At 40.7% G+C, this 23,921-nt stretch overlaps 1 protein-coding gene across 1 annotated transcript; it reads left to right on the top strand.

Annotated features, from left to right (window-relative positions):
• Positions 1-5,190: 5,190 nt before the first annotated feature.
• wdr19 (WD repeat domain 19) lies at positions 5,191-22,880 on the top strand. The gene is made up of 36 exons (XM_037674959.1): positions 5,191-5,205; positions 6,289-6,380; positions 6,501-6,566; positions 6,654-6,779; positions 6,859-6,977; positions 7,084-7,199; positions 7,333-7,413; positions 8,091-8,203; positions 8,287-8,460; positions 8,534-8,604; positions 8,689-8,861; positions 11,948-12,065; positions 12,118-12,224; positions 12,291-12,407; positions 13,224-13,379; positions 13,494-13,641; positions 13,768-13,981; positions 14,412-14,571; positions 14,700-14,810; positions 14,891-15,000; positions 15,085-15,142; positions 16,008-16,148; positions 16,467-16,549; positions 16,636-16,719; positions 16,807-16,953; positions 18,741-18,865; positions 19,021-19,130; positions 19,209-19,277; positions 19,346-19,423; positions 19,910-20,006; positions 20,092-20,216; positions 21,464-21,545; positions 21,813-21,963; positions 22,059-22,182; positions 22,263-22,339; positions 22,766-22,880. The coding sequence occupies exons 1-36, from the start codon at positions 5,200-5,202 to the stop codon at positions 22,878-22,880; spliced, it is 4,044 nt and encodes a 1,347-aa protein (XP_037530887.1). The 5' UTR covers positions 5,191-5,199.
• The last annotated feature ends 1,041 nt before the right edge of the window (positions 22,881-23,921 follow it).

Here is a 23,921-nt window from a genome sequence, read left to right as displayed (position 1 = left end):
GCTCCTACACAGCTTCTTGCGAGAACAACCGTGGCCTGGCCGTGTGAAGGTACATATATAAAGTTTTTGACGTCATACATGACGTCTCAAAGCGCGCCAGAGGGCTCCCTTTGATGTGACATATCAAAGCGAGCCCTAGACGTTAACGTACATCTTCACGCTGGTGAAGATTCTCAGTCATCCAGGACATGATGAATTCAAAAAACGTTCAATACAAAAACAACTGGACTCTATTTGTAACAGAAGACGTTTCGCTCCTCATCCGAGAAGCTTTCTCAACTCAAAGAGCAGAAAGTGACTGATTCAGGTTATAAGTACATCTTCACGCTCCGCACGCATGCGCACTACGACTGAGCGAAACGTCCCTCCCGTGTTCAGGAATGATTTGTTTTTAAATGTATCGTTCGGTCAAAAGGATTCAGGACTTTATATTAAAATAATAAAAATTTGAGGAAATACCTTGATTGTTCAGAAGCGGGTTCGTCCCTGTGGCCACGCGCTTCAAACTTCCCGACACATGTTGCTCTGTACCCCACAGGTAGTAAATACTACACGGTTAAAGAGTTGTAAACTCAGTCATCCAGTCAGTGCACGGTTAGTTCACGTGCAACACGAAACTACTGGCGACGTACGGATCGATAAAGAATATCGATACCCAATGCAGGTCCGGTCTCATAGAAATATAATCAGTGTTTATAAGTATGGTCTCATAGATATCATATAATCATATAATCGGTGTTTATATCTATGGTCTCATAAATATCATATAATCAGTGTTTATATCTATGTCCGGTCTGGGATCGATTCTTAAACCAAACTATCGATACATTTGATGCTTCATTCATCTATCAGAGGGCGGTGGGCCAAATGTGAGAATACATGAAGCTGATATTTCTTTAAGTAAAACAATTTAATTTTTATATAGTTATTTAACCTTCTTTTCTGTATAAAGAAGGTTACAGAACACAAAATATCATAATATATAAGTCATATACATAAAGGTTGAATGACTATATAGGAAATTAAAACAAATATATAAATTTTGGCATTTCAATATATAAAATGTAGGTGCTGGTCATAAAATTAGAATATCATGAAAAAGTTTATTTATTTCAGTAATTCCATTCGAAAAGTGAAATTTGTATATTATATTCATTCATTACACACAGACTGATGTATTTCAAATGTTTATTTCTTTTAATGTTGATGATTTTAACGGACAACTAATGAAAACCCCAAATTCAGTATCTCAGAAAATTAGAATATTACTTAAGACCAATAAAAAAATGTGATTTTAGAAATGTTGGCCAACTGAAAAGTATGAGCATGAAAAGTATGAGCATGAAAAGTATGAGCATGAAAAGTATAAACATGAAAAGTATGAGCATGAAAAGTATGAGCATGTACAGCAGAGTCGATCAGTCAGTGGCACTGCTCAGGTGTTATGAGAGCCCAGGTTGCTCTGATAGTGGCACTGTGTGCAGGTGCCAAGTCCTGCTGGAAAATGAAATCTGTATCTCCATAAAGTTGGTCAGCAGCAGGAAGCATGAAGTGCTCTAAAACTTCTGTTGACCTTGGACCTCAGAAACCACAGTGGACCAACATTGATTGATTCAGTCCAATGCTGGAATAAAAATACAGTGCTTTGGCTTACGAGATTTTAATATAGTAATGAGGACAGCTCCTGGTGGCCAAAACAAATGGCTTTGTGGGCCAAAGTTGGCCCACGTGCCCCACTTTGGGCACCCCTGCTACAGACACAACAGCGGAGCAACAGAGTCATGTGTGGAGCTATTTCAGCTCCAAAAAGAGCCAAGAAGTGGTTTGTGAGGTTTGTAGAAAAACTCTAAAGAACTGTGACAACGCAACAAACCTTGTGAAACACTTCCGTTTAAATCACAACACAGGATATGAGGCATTGATGAGGTGGACAGCAAATTTGCTCTCCTCCTCCTCTTAAGAGTCAGGTGCTGCTTCTGCAGGACGAGACAGGCTCGTGAGGAGTCCCTCAGTGCTGCAGGACTATCCAGGAGGAAACACGGAGCTTTCAGTGGTGCTAACTGTTGCAGTTGGTCAGTGTTGTTCAAATTAATACATGTGGTTATGAAATAGGGGCAGCATGGTGGTGCAACTGGTAGAGCTGCTGCCTCTCAGCAAGCAGGTCTCCGGTTCAAATCCCGGTCCAGGGCCTTTCTGAGTGAAGTTTGCATGTTCTCTCCGTGCATGTGGTGGTTTTCTTGGTGTACTCCAGTTTCCTCCCAAAGACCAAAAACATGCATGTTAGACTAGACTAGACTAGACTAGACTAGACTAGAATAGAATAGAATAGAATAGAATAGAATAGAATAGAATAGAATAGAATAGAATAGAAACAGCCTTTATTGTCCCACGGATGGGAAATTTAAGTGTAACAGCAGCAAAAGATAAAAAGATTTCACACAAAAGTTCCTAAATGTTAATAAACAATACAATATATAAGAAATAAGATAAACAATATCAATAATAATGTTCATTATTTATTGGAACATTGATAATGGCAGACTATTTACAGTCCAGTATTTCAGGCAGAGTGTGTGTTTCAGCAGAGGTCAGCATGTATTTAATCCTTATTGAGTTTGTTGGGAGCAGTGATGGTTGTAGAGTCTAACAGCTGCTGGGAGGAAGGACCTGCGGTAACGCTCCTTTGTGCATTTAGGATGCAGTAATCTGTCACTGAACGAGCTCTCCAGTTCAGCACAGCTTCATGCATGGGGTGGGAGACGTTGTCCAGCAATGATGTTATTTTAGCTCGAGTTCTTCTGTCTCCCACCACCTGCACTGGGTCGAGGGGGCATCCAATTGGTATGATTGGTAACTCTAAATTGTCTCTAGGTGTGACTGAGAGAGTGAATGGTTGTTTGTCTCCTTTGTCATGTGTCCCTGTGATGGACTGGAGACCTGTCCAGGGTGTCCCCATCCCTCGCACATTGATTGCTGGACATAAGCCCCAGTGACTCCCATGACCCAAAATGAAACAAGGGGGTAAAAGATAATGGATGGATGGATGGATGGATATATATATATATATATATATATATATATATATATATAATTTGCATATAAATATAAATTATTGCAAATAAAGTTCTTTTTTGTTTAATTGAATGAAATAAACAATAAACAATGACCTATTTTATTCTGCAGAAACAGAAAGTTAGCCCAACGCAGCACAGTGTAATGGAGTCAGATGAATTAATCATAATTCACAGCTCACTGGAGGACTGAAGGATAATTGCACTGAACATATTTTACATTAATCTATTTTAAAAATGTTCCACAGGCTGCATAAGCCCAACTCATTTGTGATTTACAGTCTTGCTGGCAAAAATAAGGGCCTTTAATATTATGTCTTTGGTCTATTTTTATCTTTTTTTTACTAGAAATTTCATTCAGCTGCACCCTTCTGTGCATCTTAATGAGATCTGAGTCAGCAAGGTGTACTTCTCATGCACTTGAGGAATACTTGTGTCACACAGCAGCTTTTTTATCACGCTGCTCTCTGGGATGTTTGGGGGGTAAATAAGTCGTCATCTCTCCATCAAACTTCAAGAAAGTGCAGAAGGCCTCACTGTGGTGCCTATCCTGCCTGTAGTCAGTCATGAAATTAGGAAAGAAGAGCATTAGTTAATTCATTTCTGATGAGCTGGATGATGATCTGGTCAAGTTTGTTGAAAAACTTTGGATGGCACTGACAAAGAATGGATCCATACCGGATGGCAAAATCTAAAAAGCTGAGGTAGCGCAGGTGTTATGAGTCCAACAGGGTCTATCAAAAGAGCTGAGCTGCCACCCTAAAGAGCCCTAAAGAGGAGGAGATAAGGACCAGAGCACAAAAATTTGATTCTTACAAACATGCTATTAAACATCCCGCCTGATTGATCAAAGTTAAGTTGACATGATAATCTCAGTTTAACAGTCTTTTGTAGCTTATATTACTTTGTTGTAGTTTCCGACATTCCTCCTGACCATTTTAATTTAATTTTTTTTATTAAGTTTTTATCAACATTACAAACATGTGTCTGTCAGGGGTATATTTACAGGTACAAAAGTAATAGTATTCAAGTATAAAAAAGAACAATATGTTTATAAAATGGTTCAAGATGCAAAAAAGTCTAAAAAGATACAGAACAATCTATTTGCAGGTTATATAGATAAATTCACATTAAGTTTTTCTAGAACTGAGTTGGTTTTCCTTGCCTTTTTTTCCAAGTCCTTTAATCGTGGTGCTGTGTAAAGTTCCTTGCTGAAGTGGGTCATGCTTGACTTGGAGTTTGACCACTTTTTCTTGTGAATGTGAAATTTTCCCATGAGAAGTAGAAGTTTGGTGAAGTAGATCAAGTCTTTATCCATATCCTTATCGTCAAAGCATAATATAACGTCTTTCTCTGTAAGATGAATTATTTGTCCAGTTTTCTGTCGTATGAGTTGTACATCTGTCCAGAATGCATGTATGATTACATTGATAGAATAAATGAGAGATTGTTTCCATGTGTAGTTCACAAAATGTGCCAGAATAGTCAATATCAAGTTTAAATCTTTTTTAACAGGGTATACATTATGATTGATTTTATATGAAACCTTTCTAACTTTATTTGTTATGCAATTTTTTCCCCATTTAACCAAACATGTTTCCAATTAATTTCTCCAAATGTAGAGGACCCAAAAAACAAAACAAAACAAAAAAAATCTACCAGGAGGTAAAGTAATCTTCTGCAGACATGTTCTTATAAGTTTGTTGGAACATGTTTTTTTTTTTTGTTTTTTTTGTGATATCCATTCCACCTAGCATTATGGGGCTTCTAAGTTGGTCTCTAGATAAATGATCAGATTGTGTTCCTTTGAAGAGCTGCATCATGGAGTTTGGTAGAGCATCAAAAACTACAGCATACTCTTTAGGTGATGCAGGTATGTTCCTCCCGACCGTTTCTGCGTGGAAAAACAAGTATCATGAAACAAAACACTTCACGATTTCGAAGCAGGAAGTGTTGCCGGGGCAACGCAGGAGACGCACCTCATTGGCTACTTCCCGTTGCCATGACATCGCCGCTGCGAACGCTTCAGCGAAAGGCATTCTGGGAGAAAAAAAATATAACAACCGCTATGCGGAATATACTCGTTTTGAAAGCCCAAAACTCCTTTATCTGAACAAATGCCACCAAAATGAAGGTTCGTACCCATGAAGGCACTTATAATAAACAATTTAACAGGTTTTTTTAGTCATTTTAGTGTGATTTCGCTCACGTAAATAAAGTTTAGCGGGCTCTTTTGTGCGCTGGTTTGAGCTAATGTTCGGTTGTGGATGTTAGCTGCTGTGTTGAAGAGTCAACCATAAAACTCCTGTATCCAATCAGACCCAATGTTTTACTGATACAAACAAGTGATATACCCTTTTAGAGTGGTTGTAATGTCTCATGAGACAGCTAATGTTACGGTTTGTAGCTCCAGCCTACAGTTATGATAAAAAATAGTCCTGTGAAGGTGTAATATTCATAATAATTAATACTATTGGGCTTTTTTCAGGTCCTAAAACGTGATGAATGGGTTCTCGGATAAGCAGTATATTACACAGTATACGTTGTTATTTGTTTAACACAAAATGTTATCAAAATGCAAAGTCAGTGTCGTGAGTAGAAAAACTAAATGCATCCCAGGGTTTGATGGTTGAAGCTCCTTGAGCTGCATCAACTTTAAGTCATCATTTTATGGATCTTCTTGTTTAACACATAATTAGGAAGGTGTTTTACAACTTAATTTAATTTAGGTTAGTTAATTTGTGTTGGGGGTTTTCTAAGGGGATTGGTGGTGCAGAGGTTGGAGAAGGTGGGCCTGTGATCGGAAGATTGCTGGTTCAACTCCCGGTACAGACAACTTCAAAAATGTGCCCACATTTGCCCCACTCTGGGCCCTTGAGCAAGGCCCTTAACCCCCACCATCTGCTCCCCTGGGTGTCCTAGATAGCAGCTCCCTGCTCCACACAGAGGGCTGTGGTAGCTCGGTGGTTGTGTCAGGAAGGGCATCCGGCATAAAAATAATTGCCAAGCCTTCATGCGACTTAGTTCGCCCTGAAGAAGAGAGAAGCCGAAGGGGGGGATTGTGTGTTTTTTTCATTATTGCATGAACCAGATTTGACCAAGTTTCAACGGTTGCACAGAAGACTACATTTTACGTAAAATACTTTGGTATACAGCAGTTAATTAAAGAAGTTAAACAGCAGAAAAAAATGATAAAAAGTCATCTTTATTTCCCCAGAGTGTTTTTATTCTTGCTGACAAAGCTTGGGCGGGTTCGTGCCTTCTGTATAAGTGGCAGAAAAGCCAAGGAAATTATATTGCTGTTGCTGGGTGAGTACGCGCTGGGATGAAGCCTAGTGGCCTTAAATAATTGTGAAAAAGTTTACTCTTAATTTAAGGTCAGCATAGCAAAGATAGTTATAACTTTGAACTTTGTTTCAAATCATACAGGCAGGACAATACAGTGAAAATATTTGATCGACATGGACAGAAGTGGACAGACCTCAACCTTCCAGGGTAAGTGTAGGAAGATCTTTAGAACCTCACTTTGATTTTGTTAAAAGTTTCCACATCATGCTCATTTCCTCTCCTCACACTCTTTAGCCGCTGCGTGGGGATGGATTGGGATAAGGACGGTGACATTCTGGCTGTGATAGCTGCAAAGTCCAGCTCCATCTACCTGTGGGACGCCAGTGTCAATAAAACATCGCATATAGACAGCGGCATGAGGTACGGCAAGCGTGCAGGGAGGGACATTCACTTGTGAACAGTTTTTATGCTCCAGCTTCATTGCTGCTGTTTGTTTCAGCAAAGACCAGATGACCTTCATCTTGTGGTCTAAAACTGGACCTCTGCTGGCTGTCGGGACAGCTAAAGGAAACCTGCTGATTTACAATCAACAGACCTCACGCAAGATTCCTGTACTGGGTAATACACACACCACAAGAACACTTCTGCATGATTCGTTAGTGTTTATTCTAGGTTATTTTATTGTTTGGTTACACTTATTTGTTTCCTCCTATGTCTGTTTTAGGTAAACACACCAAGAAAATCACCTGTGGGTGCTGGAGCTCTCAGAATCTACTGGCTCTGGGAAGTGATGACAACACTCTTAGCATTAGCAACCATGAGGGAGACACAATCAGACAGGTAGCTACAGTAAAACTCTCCCTGTGTGTGTGTAAGACTGTCATAGAGATGACATGTCAGAAGGCACATTATTGTTGCACAACGTCTTTAGAAGCAATAAGAAGATCCTGTTCATCTTTCTGGGTTTTTTCAGACAACTCTTAGAGGTGAACCTGCTGAAATTTACTTTTCTGTGATGAAGACGGATGAAAGGTCCTCTCAAGGGGAGGGAACTGTAAGTTTATCTGCAACTTCTATCCGTTTTTACAATTTATATGTGGGCACATTCTATTGTGAATAACATTTTTAATATAGAACAGTCTGTGGAGGATTGAGACAAATGATTGTTCAAATAAAGAAAATCCTAATATTTTAAACCAAAATTACCTTTTCAATGAAGTTTCACACAATCATTTAAAAAAGACATTCATGCCTATATAATACACGCTGACACTGGTGGTTTGATTAATCTCAACATTTTCACCTTGAGCCTTGTTACTTAATTTAAAAATTGCAATTTATTTATTAGTGTTCATTGATTTATTTTTAGGTCATTTAGACATACATAAATGTAATAAATATACACAAAAGTTCCTCTCTAATTCAAAATGTACTGATGCATGCTCAGTATTCCAGGCAGATAAATCTAACAAGGTTGAGTCAGGTCCTCTGGACGGGTTCTTCTTTGTTCATCCAAAAGACGAAACATTTCAACAAAGAAGAATCAATCCAGAGGACCTGACTTGGCCTTGTTAGATTTTCCTCTAATTGTTTTACTTTTATATGGCACAACAGTCGTAATTCTTAAGTAGACACCAGTCAACCATAACTTTAAGACCTTTGATAGGTTAAGTTAGAAATATTGCTAATTTTGAATAAATGTTCGTGATAGTGTGATCACTGATTCTTCAGGTGAGTGTCTCCATGGACAAGAAGATTCTGATGCTTTTCAATATCAGTGACCCTCAAAACCCAATAGAGTTGGCCTTTGAGCGTCGCTATGGCAACATCGTGTCCTATCGCTGGTACTGCTCACTGTAACACTCAATACTGGATTAAAGCTGAGATGTTTGTGCTCAAACCTGCTCCTTTCCTTCTGCCTGTCCAGGTACGGCGATGGTTACATCCTGATCGGCTTCTCCCACGGATACTTTGTGGTTATTTCCACTCACATCAGGGAAATTGGATTTGAGCTCCATCAGGGTCGCAACCATAAAGATAGTCTCAACAGTGTGGCCATCTCACCTGCACTGAACAAAGCTGCTTCATGTGGAGACAACAGGTATGCAGACGTTCACAAGAACTGCTTTTTGTTTTCCTTCTCTTAAAGCGTACTTTTGTTTTGGCTGCTGCAGCATAAAGGTCCATGAGTTGTCTGATCTCAACGATATCAGCAACATCGTTCAGCTGGATGATGAGACTAAAGGTGGCACCATTTTTGTTTTAATCAGAATTATTCTGTAAGATTGTCTTGAATGTGTCACCATGTTCTTCACTTCTTCTCCTGCAGGTCTGGATCAGATGAACTGGACAGATGACGGACAGCTGTTGGCGGTTTCCACTCAAAAAGGGACGATTCACGTCTTCTTGACCAAGCTACCCATGCTGGGGGACAGCTTTGGTACCCGGCTGGCCTACCTCACCTCCCTGCTGGAGGTCACAGTCTCCAACCAGGTGGAGGGGGTGAGAACAAATTCATCCACACACATAACAACAGATGATTCAGATTGAGTCAGATCTTTTTATTTTTTAAAGCTCTGACTTGATTTAAAGTTTGGCACATGATAGCATTGTCTGATATTTAATTTTTTTTTCTAGCATTTACAAAAAACGCATTTTCCCTAAAACAGTTCCAGGGCCTTGTTTCTGTCGTTGGTCATTTCAAACCATAATGCTCTGGGTTATTGGACTGAGGTATTTGTATTAAAATAAACACCTGGTTGCTGCAAAAATAGAGCTCTACCCTTTTTACATTTTTCCCAACCCTCAAAACACAAATTGTATCAGATAACAAGACAGACACATTTTCTGTAAATCCTTAAAATAAAATAAAATTCAAAATGTAAAATCCATCAAAATATTTTGGAGGGAATAAAACCCTTGAATCAGTTAGATTGTTGAATTACTTATTTATTGTAATTTTACTCATGTACAGCTTGAAAAATGTTATTATGAAACATTAAATCTAACTTATTCTGGTCTTGTATTTACAAATAGTAGTTCTCAAGTAAAGGTTTAAAATAACGGGTGTCAGCGAATACTTTAAAGCAGGAGTGTCAAATTCAGTTACCAAAAGGGACCAAAATTTAAACCTTGGTCCAAGACACACAGGCTAATTTCTGTACAAACATTAACACATATCAGAGGCCTGGCTTAATAACGACTGCTACTGGGGCTGTTGACAAACGGTGCTGGCGGAAATTGTGCTACTGTTACAGGTTGAACAACTGGGAGCAAAACAGGTCAGGAGACAGAGGGAGAAGAAGAAAGTCAAGAATGTAAGACTGAGGGTGGCAACTCTAAATGTGGGGACAATGTCAGGCAAAGGCAGAGAGCTGGCTGACATGATGCAGAGAAGGAAGGTAGATGTTAATACAGAAGTGCTTGAAAGTTTGGGAAGCCTTTAGAATTATTAATATTTCTACAACTTGCGACCTGTCCAGGGTTTCCCCCGCCTCTCGCACAGTGACTGCTGGATATTGGCACCAGTGACCCCTGTGACCCAAAAAGGAAGAAGCGGGTAAAGATGATAGCTGGATGGAATATTTCTGCATAAATATGACTTAAAGCATCATCAGATTTTCACACAAGTCCTAAAAGTAGATAAAGAGAACCCAGTTAAAGAAATGAGAAAAAATATTATACTTGGTCATTTATTTATTGAGGAAAATGATCCAGTATTACATATTTGTGAGTGGCAAAAGTATGTGAACCTCTAGGATTAGCAGTTAATTTGAAGGTGAAATTAGAGTCAGGTGTTTTCGATCAATGTGATGATGATCAGGTGTAGAAGTACATAAAGGGTCAGAAAGAACTCCATTGTGGATTTAGAAAAACATATGACAGAGTGCTGAGGGAGGAGGTGTGGTATTGCATGAGGGAATCTGGAGTGGCAGAGAAGTATGTTAGACTGGTACAGGACATGTATGAGGACAGCAGGACATGTATGAGGACAGCAGGACATGTATGAGGACAGCAGGACAGTGGTGAGATGTGTTGTAGGAGTGACAGATAGCTTCAAGGTGGATGTGGGATTGCATCAAGCCTCTTCTTGTTTGCGCTGGTGATGGACCGACTAACAGATGAGGTCAGACAGGAATCCCCATGGACTATGATGTTTACAGATGACATTGTGATCTGTGGTGAGAACAGGTGGAAGAGAACTTGGAGAGGTGGAGGTGTGCACTTGAAAGAAGAGGAATGAAAGTCAGACGTAGTGAGACAGAGTACATGTGTGTGAATGAGAGGGAGACAGGTGGAACAGTGAGGCTACAAGGAGCAGAGGTCACAAAGGTGCAGGACTTCAAGTACTTGGGGTCCACTGTCCAGGAAAATGGGGTGTGTGGTAAAGAGATGAAGAAGAAAAGTTTCAGGAGTGATTTGTGACAAAAAGGTGTCAGCAAAGGTCAAAGGAAAAGTTTACAAGACAGTGGTGAGACCAGCTACTGTATGTTGTATGGTCTGAAGACGGAGACATGGACAAAAAGACATGAGAAAGAACTGGAAGTGTCAGAAATGAAGATGTTGAGGTTCTCCTTAGGAGTGACAAGGATGGAGAAGATTAGGAATGAGATCATCAGAGGTACAGCACAGGTTGAACAACTGGGAGATAAAGTTATAGATTGAGACTGAGATGGTTTGGACATGTCCAGAGGAGGGACAGTGGGAACCTGCACTAAACAAAGTATGCTCAGTTTTTTTAAGTAAAATGGAAAGCAATCAGGATATTTTAAATTTAAAATATCATCTTGGGGGCCATATTTGACCCGTGGGCCTTGAGTTTGATGCATGTGCTTTAAAGGAAGCTCAGTCCATATGTTACTAAGCAGGAGAGCCTCTTTTGCCTTCTCTGACTTTATTGTTAAAGTGTTTTATACCTATCCTGATGCATGCTCAATAATCCAGGTATAAAAATCTTAAAAAAGCTAAGTCAGGTCTTCTGGGCGGGTTCAAAAAATAAAAATGAGAAGGTACTATTTATAAGACTGAGTTTGTTGCAGCTCCTCAGACTGACGAAGTCTTTTGGATTAAAGACGAAACGTTTCAAAAAGTTTTTTTTTTATGTTTTATATATAGATTTTTTTTTCACTTTGTAAAAAAAAATTTGATGCCAAGTGTGTGGTGTTAGTGCACTCAGAGAAAAGACAACAAGTGCAGCCCTCTGACGAAGCTGCACCGTTCTTCTAACCTCATTCAAATTTAAAGAAATGAGTAAGATCTTGGCCGCTAAAAATAGCTCCTGTTCACAAACTAAACACTTTCTAATTGAGGTACAGTAAAACAAATGTGGTTAAAAAATGTTTGTAACACAGGATGAACAGTAATTTTGTCTCTGTGCTTCAAAACCCAGAACAAAGATGAGGAGAACCCATTTTTGTTAATGACCATGACGTTAGAGTCAGTTACTCTTTCGTATCAGACCTTACTTTTCTAAAGTTTAAACTTTAGTTCTGAGGGGATGGCCACAAGCACACACAGTTTGTTAGACTCAGACATTTTATTTTGGTGTTAACGCCATTTAATAACAAACCTTTTCTCTGGTTTTTCAGGAGAGTCCAGTGGCTGTTCAGGTGGAGGTAGAGCCCACGTTCGTGGCAGTGGGACCGTACCACGTGGCAGTAGGGATGAACAACAGAGCCTGGTTCTACGGTAGATTAAAACAAAAACGTGTGTAAATGATCTTTATGACTCTTAGAAAAAACCTTTTTGTTTCCCTCAGGTGTGAAAAAGATAAAGGACGTTGAATATTTGGGGACCATAGCCAGCATGTGTCTGAACGCAGACTACGCAGCAGCTCTGTTTGAAGGGAAGGTGCAGCTGCACATGGTGAGTCCTTTTCCTCCTTTAATTAGCTAAACGGCGATTTGTTAACCAGCTCGGTGTGGTGTTTAGATTGACGGGAAAGGTACGGAGGACAGGAAGGAGATGAAGCTTTTCCCTGACGACGACAGGAAGGAGCGGATCGTTTGTCACGCTCTAACCTCTGACTTCCTGTACTACGGCACTGATGTAAGGGTAACCTCGTCTTCATCGCTCTTCTCTCTGCTTGTTGTCGTTCAGTTTCTTAATCACAGAACAACATAACCCTTACTTTAAGTCACTACAGTAGTAGTTCAGATCTTTTGAAGTTGTGTTCTGTGGAGGATTTATGAACACGTCATGTTTGGCCTGTTGTAGATAGAACAAGCTCATTTTGGCGAAATAAAGTTTAAATCTGACCCGACTGATGAGCTAACCGCTAGTCTGAGCGAGGTCATGATTAAAGTAGAATGCTGTCGTCTCACAACAGTTTCATCTCAAACATTTTGAAGCAGTTTATGCAGATGCTGTTGTCTAAACCTTTACACTTAAATATAACTCTGGTTATTTTCCAGCACAGTAAGCGGCAGCAGCCTAGCTGTAGCACTTCTGGTGCAGCCTGGGCCACTTCAAACAAGAGTGTCGTAAAATTTCTGCTGGAATAATGCAAACTTGACTGCAGCGTAAATGTTTATAATGGTTTGAATGAGCTGCTATGAAATGTTTTTTATTTTTTAAGTCTGCATTGATCCACTGGGTTTGCTCTGCTCGGACCTCTTTTAGTTTGTAACTCCACACTTAACTCTGTCCAAACTGAGGTCAAAGAGTTTTCCTACAACAGGTAAGATAATAACTGTTCACAACCTTTCCACTGAACTCAACTGTAAAAAATCAGGAGTATCTCTTTAAAACCACACAATAGTTTATTCACCATCGTTTAATTAAATTTCCTCGCTCCGACTCTTTATTTCTTCTGATTCGGTCTGCTTTTCTCCTCATGCTAGTTTGTTCTTCTGTCTCTCTCAGGTGGGCAGTGTAGTGAGCGTCTTGTTGGAGGACTGGGAGACGGTGAACAGCTACAACCACCCGGTCGGGGTCAGAAAGGTGTTCCCTGACCCAAACGGCACCTGGGTCGTCTTCATCGATGACAAAAACGGCGGCTTCCTGTTTTCCCCTGCCAACGTCAGCACATAAACATATTTCACTTCTACTCACTCAAATATGTTCAAATTAAAACAAGAAGAATGTAGAAACCGTATGTTTGGATTCAAACGGGTCTAAAAACTCTGTTTACAGACAACGGTCGCCTGCTTTGAGCTCCCCAACTTCTCTCCCACCATCACAGGAGTGCTGTGGGACAACTGGCACGCAGACCGAGGAGTGTTTGTGGCTTTTGACGATGACAAAGTCTACACTTACGCCCTGCATAAAACTACGATCTATGGTAGGAAGATGAAACGTGGTAAAAGATCCTCAGTGGTGATGTCAGCGCCATGTTCAGTCCTGCTGGAGAGGACGCTGTCAGCATGTTCTTCTTCGTGGTCTTAAATTGTGTTGTCGCTCTGCTCAGGCCCCCGGGTGGTGTTGGTGGGGAGCACCGCACTCCCATTTTCCCAGAGGCCTTTGCTCTTGTACAACGGCGAGCTGACCTGTCAGACGACAAGCGGCAAGATGAGCGAAGTGCCGCTGAGCACGCACTCGTTCCTCAGACGCTCGGCGGGCACGTGGACCGGGTCACCGGCAGAACTCAGCAGGCAGCTCAGCCAGGCTCTCATGCTCAAACGGTCGGACATCCTGTTAATGTGACTCATGCTGGTGTGGAAAGATTTGATCAGTTTTGATGACAAGATGATTTTCAGGTTTATAATATTAAAAGAATACAATAAATAAAGACGAATAAGATGTGGATAATTATGTTGTTCTATTGTAATATGCAGAAAAGCTTTCCTGTGCCAGTCCTGCACCAGAACCAAAGCAGATAAATGAAAAACATCTGTCTGCATCTGCCCCTGGAAAGCCATGGTGCAAAAAAATAAAATAAAAATTCCTGAATTCTGACTTTTTTTTCCTCAGAATTCAGAATAAAATTCAGGAGAAAAAAAAAATCTGTGCCTGGTTTTACGTAGGGTTTGCTGACAGCTGCATCAGGGAACATAATGAAATAATTTTCAGAGCTACAGCAACCTAACACGATAACATCATCTTTGTGTCCAGGTTCCAAGAGGCGTGGGACCTATGCAAGTCTGCGGGCGGAGATGCAGACTGGGCTGAATTAGGTAAAGCCTGTCTGGTCCACATGGAGGTGGAACTGGCTGTTCAGGTCCACCGCATGAGTGGCAACGTGGCTGTGGTCCTGTCGCTGCAGAGCATTCAGGTTTTAGCAACAACACAACTTTTATTTGTTATTTTTTAACACTTTGCTTATACAAGACTGAGCCTTCTTTTCTAATACATTGGACCCAACGCTCCCCTGACCTTTCTGTTATGTTCAACTCTTTTTAGGGCATAGAGGATAATAATTTACTGGCAGGACATTTGGCCATGTTTCTGGAGGAATACAACCTGGCCCAGGACCTTTATCTGTCTTCAAGCTGCCCGAATGCTGCTCTGGAGGTGTGTTGGTATTTCTGTGTAAGAGTAAAAACAGTGTTTTATCTAATGTCACACGTGAAAAGGTTGTCTGTGTGGATTAGATGAGAAGAGACCTCCTGCAGTGGGACAGTGCTCTGATGTTGGCCAAAAGGCTCGCAGAGGACCAGATTCCCTTCATATCCAAAGAGTATGCAGTCCATCTGGAGTTTATGTAAGCACACACACATCACACACACGGTTTGCACCATTTACAGGACCTAACCAGTCTGATCACTCTCTTTTGTTCCTTTCGCAGTGGGGATTATGTCAATGCACTGACAAATTATGAGAAAGGCGTGACGCTCAATCCAGAAGTGAGTGCCGGCTCAGAACAGTATTTTCTTTACTAATGATGCTGAGGGCTGAAATCTCTCTGAGGTCCACTCCTGCTTTATATTCAGTGTGCTTTAAACTTTGTCACTTTAAAACTTTTCCCAGGCTTCAAAACATATTTTGTGTTACAACTGCAAACTTGACTCCCTTCCCTCCAACGCAGGTTTGTTAATCCAGCTGGAATAAGCAGAGCGATAAATGAGAGAAACAGCACTTTTTCTTGATTGATTCACAGTGTTTACAGTCTAAATAACACATCCACACAGCTAAAATTAATTTCATTTTTCATGTTGTAACTATAACAGCAAGATGTTGGGTCTGTTCCTCCATGCACTTTTACCTTAAGCTCAAGATTAAAGATAATCTAAATTAACTTCAAAGTTCAATGTCAGTATACCACCTCACCTCTGAGGGGTAAGACTTAGAAAAGTAGTAAAGCTGTTGTAGGTTTTTATTTAGAAATGTCTGTAAGATGCAAATTTCTTAAGACTATTAATAAACTGTTATAATTTTTATTTTATATTAATTTAGTTTAACTCGGTTTATTTAGTGACAAACTAATTGAAACCATTAACTTTCAGAGCAGCTTAACATAAAATATTACTTTTATGTCTAATAGTTGAAAAGGTCACTTAAAATCTGTCTCCTGTCCAAAGTTAGTCTTGACTGTTTGTTATAGTTGCTTTTATTAAAAGATAAGTTGGTAAATATCAGGTTTACAGACTTTTGTATTCTCTTTTTTTTTTTTTGCTGTTGCTATTTTTAAAACAAAATTTCTTAAAGTAAGGAGAAAATCTCAGGTTTAGAGCCTCCCTCTCACCGTCCTCATGTTCTGTGCAGTTCCAGGAACACGACGAGGCGTGCCAGGCGGGTGTAGCCAGGATGTCCATCAGGATGGGGAACATTCGGAGAGGAGCCGCTCAGGCTGTTCAGCACCCGAGCAAAGTCCTCAAGAAGGAATGTGGAGCCATTCTGGAGAGCATGAAGGTAGAGTCCCTGTATGGCAGACTGACGAGGAGGCTCTGTCCAATCACCAGAACCACTCTCCTGGTTCTAAAAAAAGTCAAATCTGGTCCTCTGGACATTCAAAAAAACAAAACAAAAAAATTGTAGAAACATTTCGTCTTTATCCGAAAGACGAAATGTTTCTACAATTTTTTTTTTTTTTTTTTGAATGTCCAGAGGACCAGATTTGACTTTTTTAGATGTTTCTACCTGGATTATTGAGCGTGCATCAGGACGCTCTCCTGGTTCCAAAGAACTGTAGCAAAATGATGCTACGTCTCATGAAATCTGTTTTTGCAGCAATTCCCTGAAGCTGCTCAGCTCTATGAAAAAGGCCAGTATTACGACAAAGCTGCGTCGGTTTACATCCGCTGCAAGAACTGGTGAGACCAGCAGCTCCTATTATTACAACTGGGACCAGTTCTGTCCTTTTCTATGTAACCCCACTGTTTGATTCTTCCATTTTCAGGACAAAAGTGGGAGAGCTGCTCCCAAATGTCTCCTCTTCAAAGATCCGCCTGCAGTTTGCAAAGGCCAAGGAGGCGGACGGCAAGTAGGAGCTCTTTTCTGAGATTTATTTTATAAATAGACGAGTTTACCATATGTTAAAACGGTCTGAGTACTGAGTACTTTGTGTCAGGTTTAAGGAGGCAGCTCAGGCCTATGAGGGCGCTAAAGACTGGGATAACATGATCCGTGTGCTCCTGGATCACCTGAACAATCCAGAGGACGCCGTTCGAATCGTCAGGGAGACGCAGAGCGTCGATGGAGCAAAGATGGTGGCCAGGTAGGACGATGCTCACAGCTCTCTGCTGAGGTTTGACTATCAGAGTTTAAAAAAAATGTTTAAAATGCTTCTTCCATTTAATATTTGTAGCTTGTTTAAGTGAGAAACAAATGGATATTTACTGGACGCTTGAACTCGTTGCAGTTGTTTTTGGTGCTGGATCAAAAAGTTAAAATGTTAAAGAGGAGCATCTAAGAACAAATAAAATACACATTAAACTTTAGATCAGATCAACTGGGGTGTTCCGGTACTAGTTTATTTCATACAGAGTACAAATACAAATACTTCAGTTTGGGTACTTGCCGATACTGAGTACTGATACAGAGTTGGTACTTAAATATTACACAATGACTTTAGAAACATATCCTGATGCATGCTCAATAATCCAGGTAGAAAAATCTAAAAAAGTTAAATCTGGTCCTCTGGACATTCAAAAAAACAAAACAAAGCAAATCAACAAAAAAATCTAGAAACGTTTCGTCTCTCATCCGAGAGACTTCCTCAGTCTGAGGTGCTGTATTCAGCTCAGTCTCTTAAATAGCACCTTCTCAGAGTGGATCAACCAGTTTTGCTGCTGACAACCAAAACCAGCTGATCACATGGTCAAGAAGGACCATCAGCCTAACAATGGATCATTAGCACACTGATGGCTGTTTACTGTTCACAGGGGGCTGAGTGATACTAGCAATCACAGCATTGTAAGAGGGGGACAGTTGAACCCGGAGGCCTCCACCCCTGTTTAACGATGGACAATTTCTTTTCACAAAGATGGCCTCCTTTACTCCTCTCTCAAACCATCGTTCCTCTCTGTCCAGGATGTGAACATCTTCATCCCTGAAAGAGTGACCGCTGGCCTGGAGATGAGTGTAGACCGCAGAGTCCTGGCCTCATGATGTTGATCTTCTGTGCTGGGCCATCCTTTTGGCCAGTGGCTGTTTAGTTTCCCTGATGTAAGACTGATCACAGCCCTCCTGACACTGAACAGCATACACAACATTACTCTGTTTGTGCCGGGGGACTGGATCTTTGGGATGAACCAGTCTTTGCCGTAATGTATTATGGGGTTTAAAAGCCACTGGGACGTTGTGTTTAGAAAATAAACGTCTCAGTTTCTCTGATACTCCCTCAACATATGGAATGACCACTGGTCTGGGTCTGGGTTCCTCCTTTTCACCTGATGGCTGACTGGAGTCCTGTTTGGGTTTCTTCTCTGCTTTCAGGAAGGCCCAGTTAGGATATCCACATTGCTCTAGAGCCTGTCTTGTGTGGGATTTCTCCTTCTGCCTGGCTCCTGAGTTAGTGGGGACGCTGTCTGCTCTGTGATACAGAGTCCTGATGACTCCTAACTTGTGCTCCAAGGGGTGATGGGAGTCAAACTGCAAATACTGGCGAAACGAGACGAAACGTTTCTACATTTTTTTGTTGATTTGCTTTGTTTTGTTTTTTTGAATGTCCAGAGGACCAGATTTAACTTTTTTAGACTTTAGAAACATGTTTCTTTTATGAAGAACTCAGCAGTGTGATGTCTTAACATCACCTGAGTGTATCTTAAAATATATCAAGACTATATGCTTTTACTTTTTGTCCTGGGTTTATTGCAACGTGAGAGAGAAAATGACATCACCAAGTTTAAAAGTGGTATAGGTCCTAAGTGTCGGGGCATTTTTATAAGTACAAGTACTAGTACTTAAGGCTAGAATTGGCTTCATCTGCTTGCTACTCAACTTCTGGCCATTTTATTTAATTCTACACTCGTTTCCTTTTCTTATTGTTTGTTTGTCCTCCAGGTTCTTCCTGCGGCTGAACGACTACGGTTCAGCTATCCACTTCCTGGTTCTGTCTCAGTGCAACGATGAAGCCTTCCAGCTGGCTCAGCAGCACGGACAGATGGAGGTCTACGCAGACATCATCGGTCAGTCTGCGTCTGGACGTCCAAAAATAAAACTAAATGACCTTGTGCACTTTGTATTTGTGACCCAAGATGTTTCTTGTTGATGACACTAATCAAACGGCCTGTGAGGTGCTTATTTTTGTATAATTTCACGGTGTGGGGGTTGGACTCCTCAGGCTCTGAGGCGACACAGGAGGACTACCAGAGCATCGCTCTGTACTTCGAGGGAGAGAAGAAACATCTGCAGGCTGGCAGGTTTTTCCAGAAGTGTGGGCAGTACAGCAGAGTAAGAGACTGATTTACTCATCTGTCGTTTTTTATAACCCCCGTCGTTCATACAGCTTCCTTCCTTCTGTCCTCTCAGGCGCTAAAACATTTCCTCAAGTGTCCTAAATCTGAAGACAACCAGGCAATAGAGATGGCTATAGAGACGGTGAGAGGACACTGATTTTATCTGGACAAAACAAAGTGAGCATTCAGTTCAGTGTTTGTTGCACTCAGGTGGGACAGGCCAAGGACGAGTCTCTGACCAATCAGCTGATTGAATACCTGCTGGGGGAAAGTGACGGTATACCAAAGGTACATAATCAATTTGTTTTTATTTCTTTGTTAGTCGAGATGGTGATAGTATAATTGTCTTTGCTTGTGTCTATAACTTGTTTTTTTTCATGAGTTTGAAACAGCTGTGGTTCTGCCTCGATGTGAGGAAACGTGCCAAATGAAACCAAAGTTCAAAGGCTTTGATGCAAACATGGAAACAATCAGATAAAATGTGTTCGATTGTGTATTTGTTGCCGACTTCCGTGTCAACTTTTAAAGGATGTTGTTAAACTGTCAGAGCTCAGAGTGTGTGTTAGGGATGACTTCCAGCTGCTACTCCATCAGACTTTAGCCCGGTGTGTGTACAAAGGGCTGCGTTAGTCATTGGTGTGTCTCATGGCAGCAGGTGATAATTATTAAACATTTTATTAAACATTTTATTTACTATTATCTTTGATTTATGCATTTAGACTCCTGAAAGTTACAAGAGCTGATAATAATTTTCAACGTGTCACTTCCTCCCAGGAGGCCAAGTACCTGTTCCGCCTCTACATGGCCCTGCAGCAGTACAGGGAGGCTGCTCGCACCGCCATCATCATCGCCAGAGAGGAGCAGCTGGCAGGTCCAAACGCTCCGGCCAACCAGCACAGGAATAGAGCATCATGTGGCCTATTAGTGAAATGACGTTTTGTGTGTCCCACCCACAGGGAACTACCGTAACGCTCACGATGTGCTGCTCGGCATGTACACAGAGCTGCAGGCTCAGAACATTAAGGTCCCTGCAGAGCTGGCCAACAACCTGATGGTCCTGCACTCGTATCTTCTGGTCAAGGTGACAGATGTGTGGTCGTCCTGCTGCTCGTGTTGTAGATTTACTGGATTAGAAACCATCTGTGACTCACTGTTACTAAGGTGTGGGTCTGAGTTTACTAAACGCTCTCCTGAACATATTTACATTTAAATACACTCGTCATGAGCGTTAAAGTTCAATTAAAGATTTATTTAAATGCTTCCCCCCCCCCCCCCCCCCAGGGTTACATTTAGTTTAAATTATTAAAAAAATAAACAAGAACTAGAAGCACAAGTTTCTAGTTTCAAGTTTCGAGATTTTCTCAAGGTCGTAATTATACATCCCAGCTCAAATATATCCTCCCCGTATTGGCGTGTTGTTTTTGCACTACTAGTGCTTAGCGTATCCTTAGTTTAACATATTGCTTAGTTAATATCTTAGATCTTATTACTGTTTTTATTTTACAATTTATACTTTTGTTGGATGTAAGTGGGACCCTGTACACAATTTTGTTTCACCACATGTACCGAGAATGACACTAAATGACCTTGACCCCACTAGTATTCAGTCAAGGTGCAGCACATTAGGAACATTTAAATACACTTTCTGTTCTCATCAACAAACTTCATGTGTCCAAGTTTCAAGCAGAGGTTGTTTAAAATACAAATATATTTTATTTAAAATAAAAAATAAAACTAACCTTCCCCTGAATAAGGACACCCAGTGTCCTCAACACCAGGAAGCAGGGCCTGAAAGAGATTTTATCCATTTTTTGAATATAAAAATGCAAATTTAGGAGAGGACAAGCATTTAATAATTTGACAAGTGACATGATTTTCTCTATAATTAATATAAACAGTAAGTAAAAAAAAATAAAACTAAAGCAGACATATACATACCAGGAGGTGATTCCTAACTGATGTATTGCTAAATAACCAATATGTGACAACAGAGCTTTTGAAATTCTGCTCTGGGTTTTGGTGTGCCCCCCCCCCCTCCCCATGCCCCTTTAAAAAAAATCTGGATGTGCCACTGGTGTAAATACAAGAAACACTCTGAGGTTCAGCAGCTGTGATTAAAAATATTTCCACCTTGAAAAGCTTCATCCTCAGCTTTCACGACCCATTTGTTGTTTTTATGAGGCCATTTCTTTGAGTAATAAAACTGCTCTTTGATCACACGGGTTTAACAGTTCAGGTTAATGGACTGCTATCACAGCGTTTGAGCCTTGCTGCTGATTTATCTTTCTCATAATTGTTTTTTAAAAGCGTGTTTTTATGTACGGGTAGATTCACATGAAGAGAGGAGACCACCTGAAGGGGGCGCGGATGCTCATTCGAATCAGCAACAACATCAGCAGGTTTAACGCTCGTGAGTCGCCTTTACTCACGTCTTAACCGTATATGTCCTGATGCATGCTCAATAAACCAGGTAGGAAAATCCAACAAGGTTTAATCAGATCCTCTGGACGGATTCTTGTTTGTTGAAACGTTTCGTCTTTTATCCAGGGTGCAAGAAGTCTTTTGGATACAAGACAAAATGTTTCAACACACAAGAATCCATACAGAGGACCTGATTAAATCTGGTTGGATTAACCATATATGGTCCCTGATTACTAAATTATTTGTGTGTGTGTAGATGTGGTTAACATTCTGACGTCGGCAGTAATCGAATGTCATCGTGCCGGACTGAAGAACTCAGCCTTCAGCTTTGCTGCCATGTTGATGAGGCCAGAATACAGAAATAAGATCGACACGAAGTACAGGAAGAAGATCGAGGCGATAGTTCGGTGAGCGCTCAGGAATCACACCATCCACCTCACACTGCATTTAGTTTCCTCATCAACCAGTTTATTTCTCATATTTTCCACCCCGCCCCCCCAAGTCATCCCGACACGTCCGAGTTGGAGGAGGAAACCACTCCTTGTCCCTTCTGTGGCTTCCAGCTCCCGCAGAACGAGCTGCTGTGCATCTCCTGCAAGAACAACATCCCCTACTGCATCGCCACGGTAAACATGTCGCCGCTCGCACGCCGGAGTTCCCAAAGGCAACACGGCCTGCGATAATGCTCTTTTTATGGTTTCATCAGGGTCGTCACATGCTGAAAGAAGACTGGTCCGTCTGCCCACACTGTGAATTTCCTGCTCTCTATTCACAGTTCATTCTGTAAGTGCCATGCTGACGTAAACTCCTCTGCTCACACGATCAGATCTGAATCATGTGACCAACGTTCAACATTTGAGTGTCTGCAACGTTTAAATGTCCTTGATGACATCAGTTTTACAGAAGCTGCTTCGAACTACGAGTAACTAAAGTTAGATCAGTTCCCTTCAGAGTAAAAGTGCGCTGAACAACTGGCTCGTCCTAATTATGACACTATCGCTCAAGTATAGGCCATACAAACCCATTTTCTTCAGGCAGGCCCAAAGACTGAGTGAAGACACCTGTCCACTGTCTGAGGACACAAGATCTTTTAGTACAGTAGTTTTTAGTGACTTTGTGCATTTCTGAAAATGTTCACGTGAACAAATATCAAGTTTCTTTTCGTCATCTTCATCACGGCGGACTGAACCGTGGCTAACTTTGTTGCAGGCTGCTGGAAAAGGAGCCGACGTGTCCCATGTGCTCCAAGAGCCTGTGTGTGGACCAGGTGAAGAAGATCTCCGATTGTTCCAGTTACCTGCAGACTGATGACCTGGACCAGTGAAGAACGAGACAACCACTAAACCTGTTTACATATAAATATTGTTAAAATGTTATTTAAGGTTAACTTTTTTGTAATATTTTGTTTATTTCATACTATTATGTATTCTGTAACTTCAGTGTAACCGTTTCCTGTTCGATCCATCAGCTCAGTTCGGGATGAGAGGAAACTCAAAAAACAACCGCAAAGTTGTCCAAAAAACAAACAACTCATCAGTGTGCAGGTTTCAAGTTTCTAAATTATTCACCGTCAGAGATCTGGTTTTCTTCTGTGCGTTCCACTTGTTCAACAATATTTGTGTCATTTCAACAATTCATACATCAAAACGTTCGGCTCATTCAGGACTTTTGGTATTTGTGCATTTTACTTTTTGAAATATTTACCCTTTTGGTCCATGTTTTTTAATTGAAAACAGAGCTCTGTTCAAACCTTATAAAACCTACTTTTTGGTTGCAATGACTGCATTCTGATGTTAAGATTTCAGTTAATGCTAATTCTGCTCTGGTTTTTGCTAATATTCGACCCTGCTGTTGCTCGTTCTTTGCTGCCAGTCAACTTCTGCCCTGCTCACATTCTGCAGTTAAAGCGGATTCTGCTCTGCTTATTCTATAGTTTTTCTGCTTCCAGTGCTACATTTAGCCTTTTTTTACTCGTATTCCGCCCAATTAATGCTACAGCTGCACAGCATTTAGCTATTTTTTAGTTTGTATTCATCATATTCTAGTAGCTTTTCTCTACTTTTGCTTCCTAGCTAGCCTTTTTGTTTACAGCTAACGTTTTGCTACTTCAGCTGATAAGTAGCATTTTGCTACTTCTTTCTCATGCTCACTTCAGCTTTTTTCTGCTTTTCTTTGAGTTTTTTCTGTTTTTTTTCTTTCAGCTTCCAGCAAAATTCATTCAGCAATAAGCATTTTTGCAGGAAATGCTATTTGTTCTAATTTAGTTTAATTAAAGTTGAAGAGCAAACACCGTTTTATCAATTCTAATAATCTTTATGCTAAATGTTCTGATGTATATTTTCTCAAACTGTTGCGTTTCAGATCC

The sequence above is a fragment of the Nematolebias whitei genome, chromosome 3, assembly GCF_014905685.2.
Source record: "Nematolebias whitei isolate Nwh7 chromosome 3, NemWhi1, whole genome shotgun sequence".
NCBI classification, from domain to species: domain Eukaryota; kingdom Metazoa; phylum Chordata; class Actinopteri; order Cyprinodontiformes; family Rivulidae; genus Nematolebias; species Nematolebias whitei.
This window is presented reverse-complemented; position numbering and strand designations above follow the sequence as displayed.

Bases quoted from the DNA above. Each gene is read 5' to 3' on its own strand.
- wdr19 (XM_037674959.1), top strand. The intron at 6,978-7,083 runs GTAATACACACA...TGTCTGTTTTAG, and splicing joins ACGCAAGATTCCTGTACTGG to GTAAACACACCAAGAAAATC. The intron at 14,572-14,699 runs GTTTTAGCAACA...AACTCTTTTTAG, and splicing joins TGTCGCTGCAGAGCATTCAG to GGCATAGAGGATAATAATTT.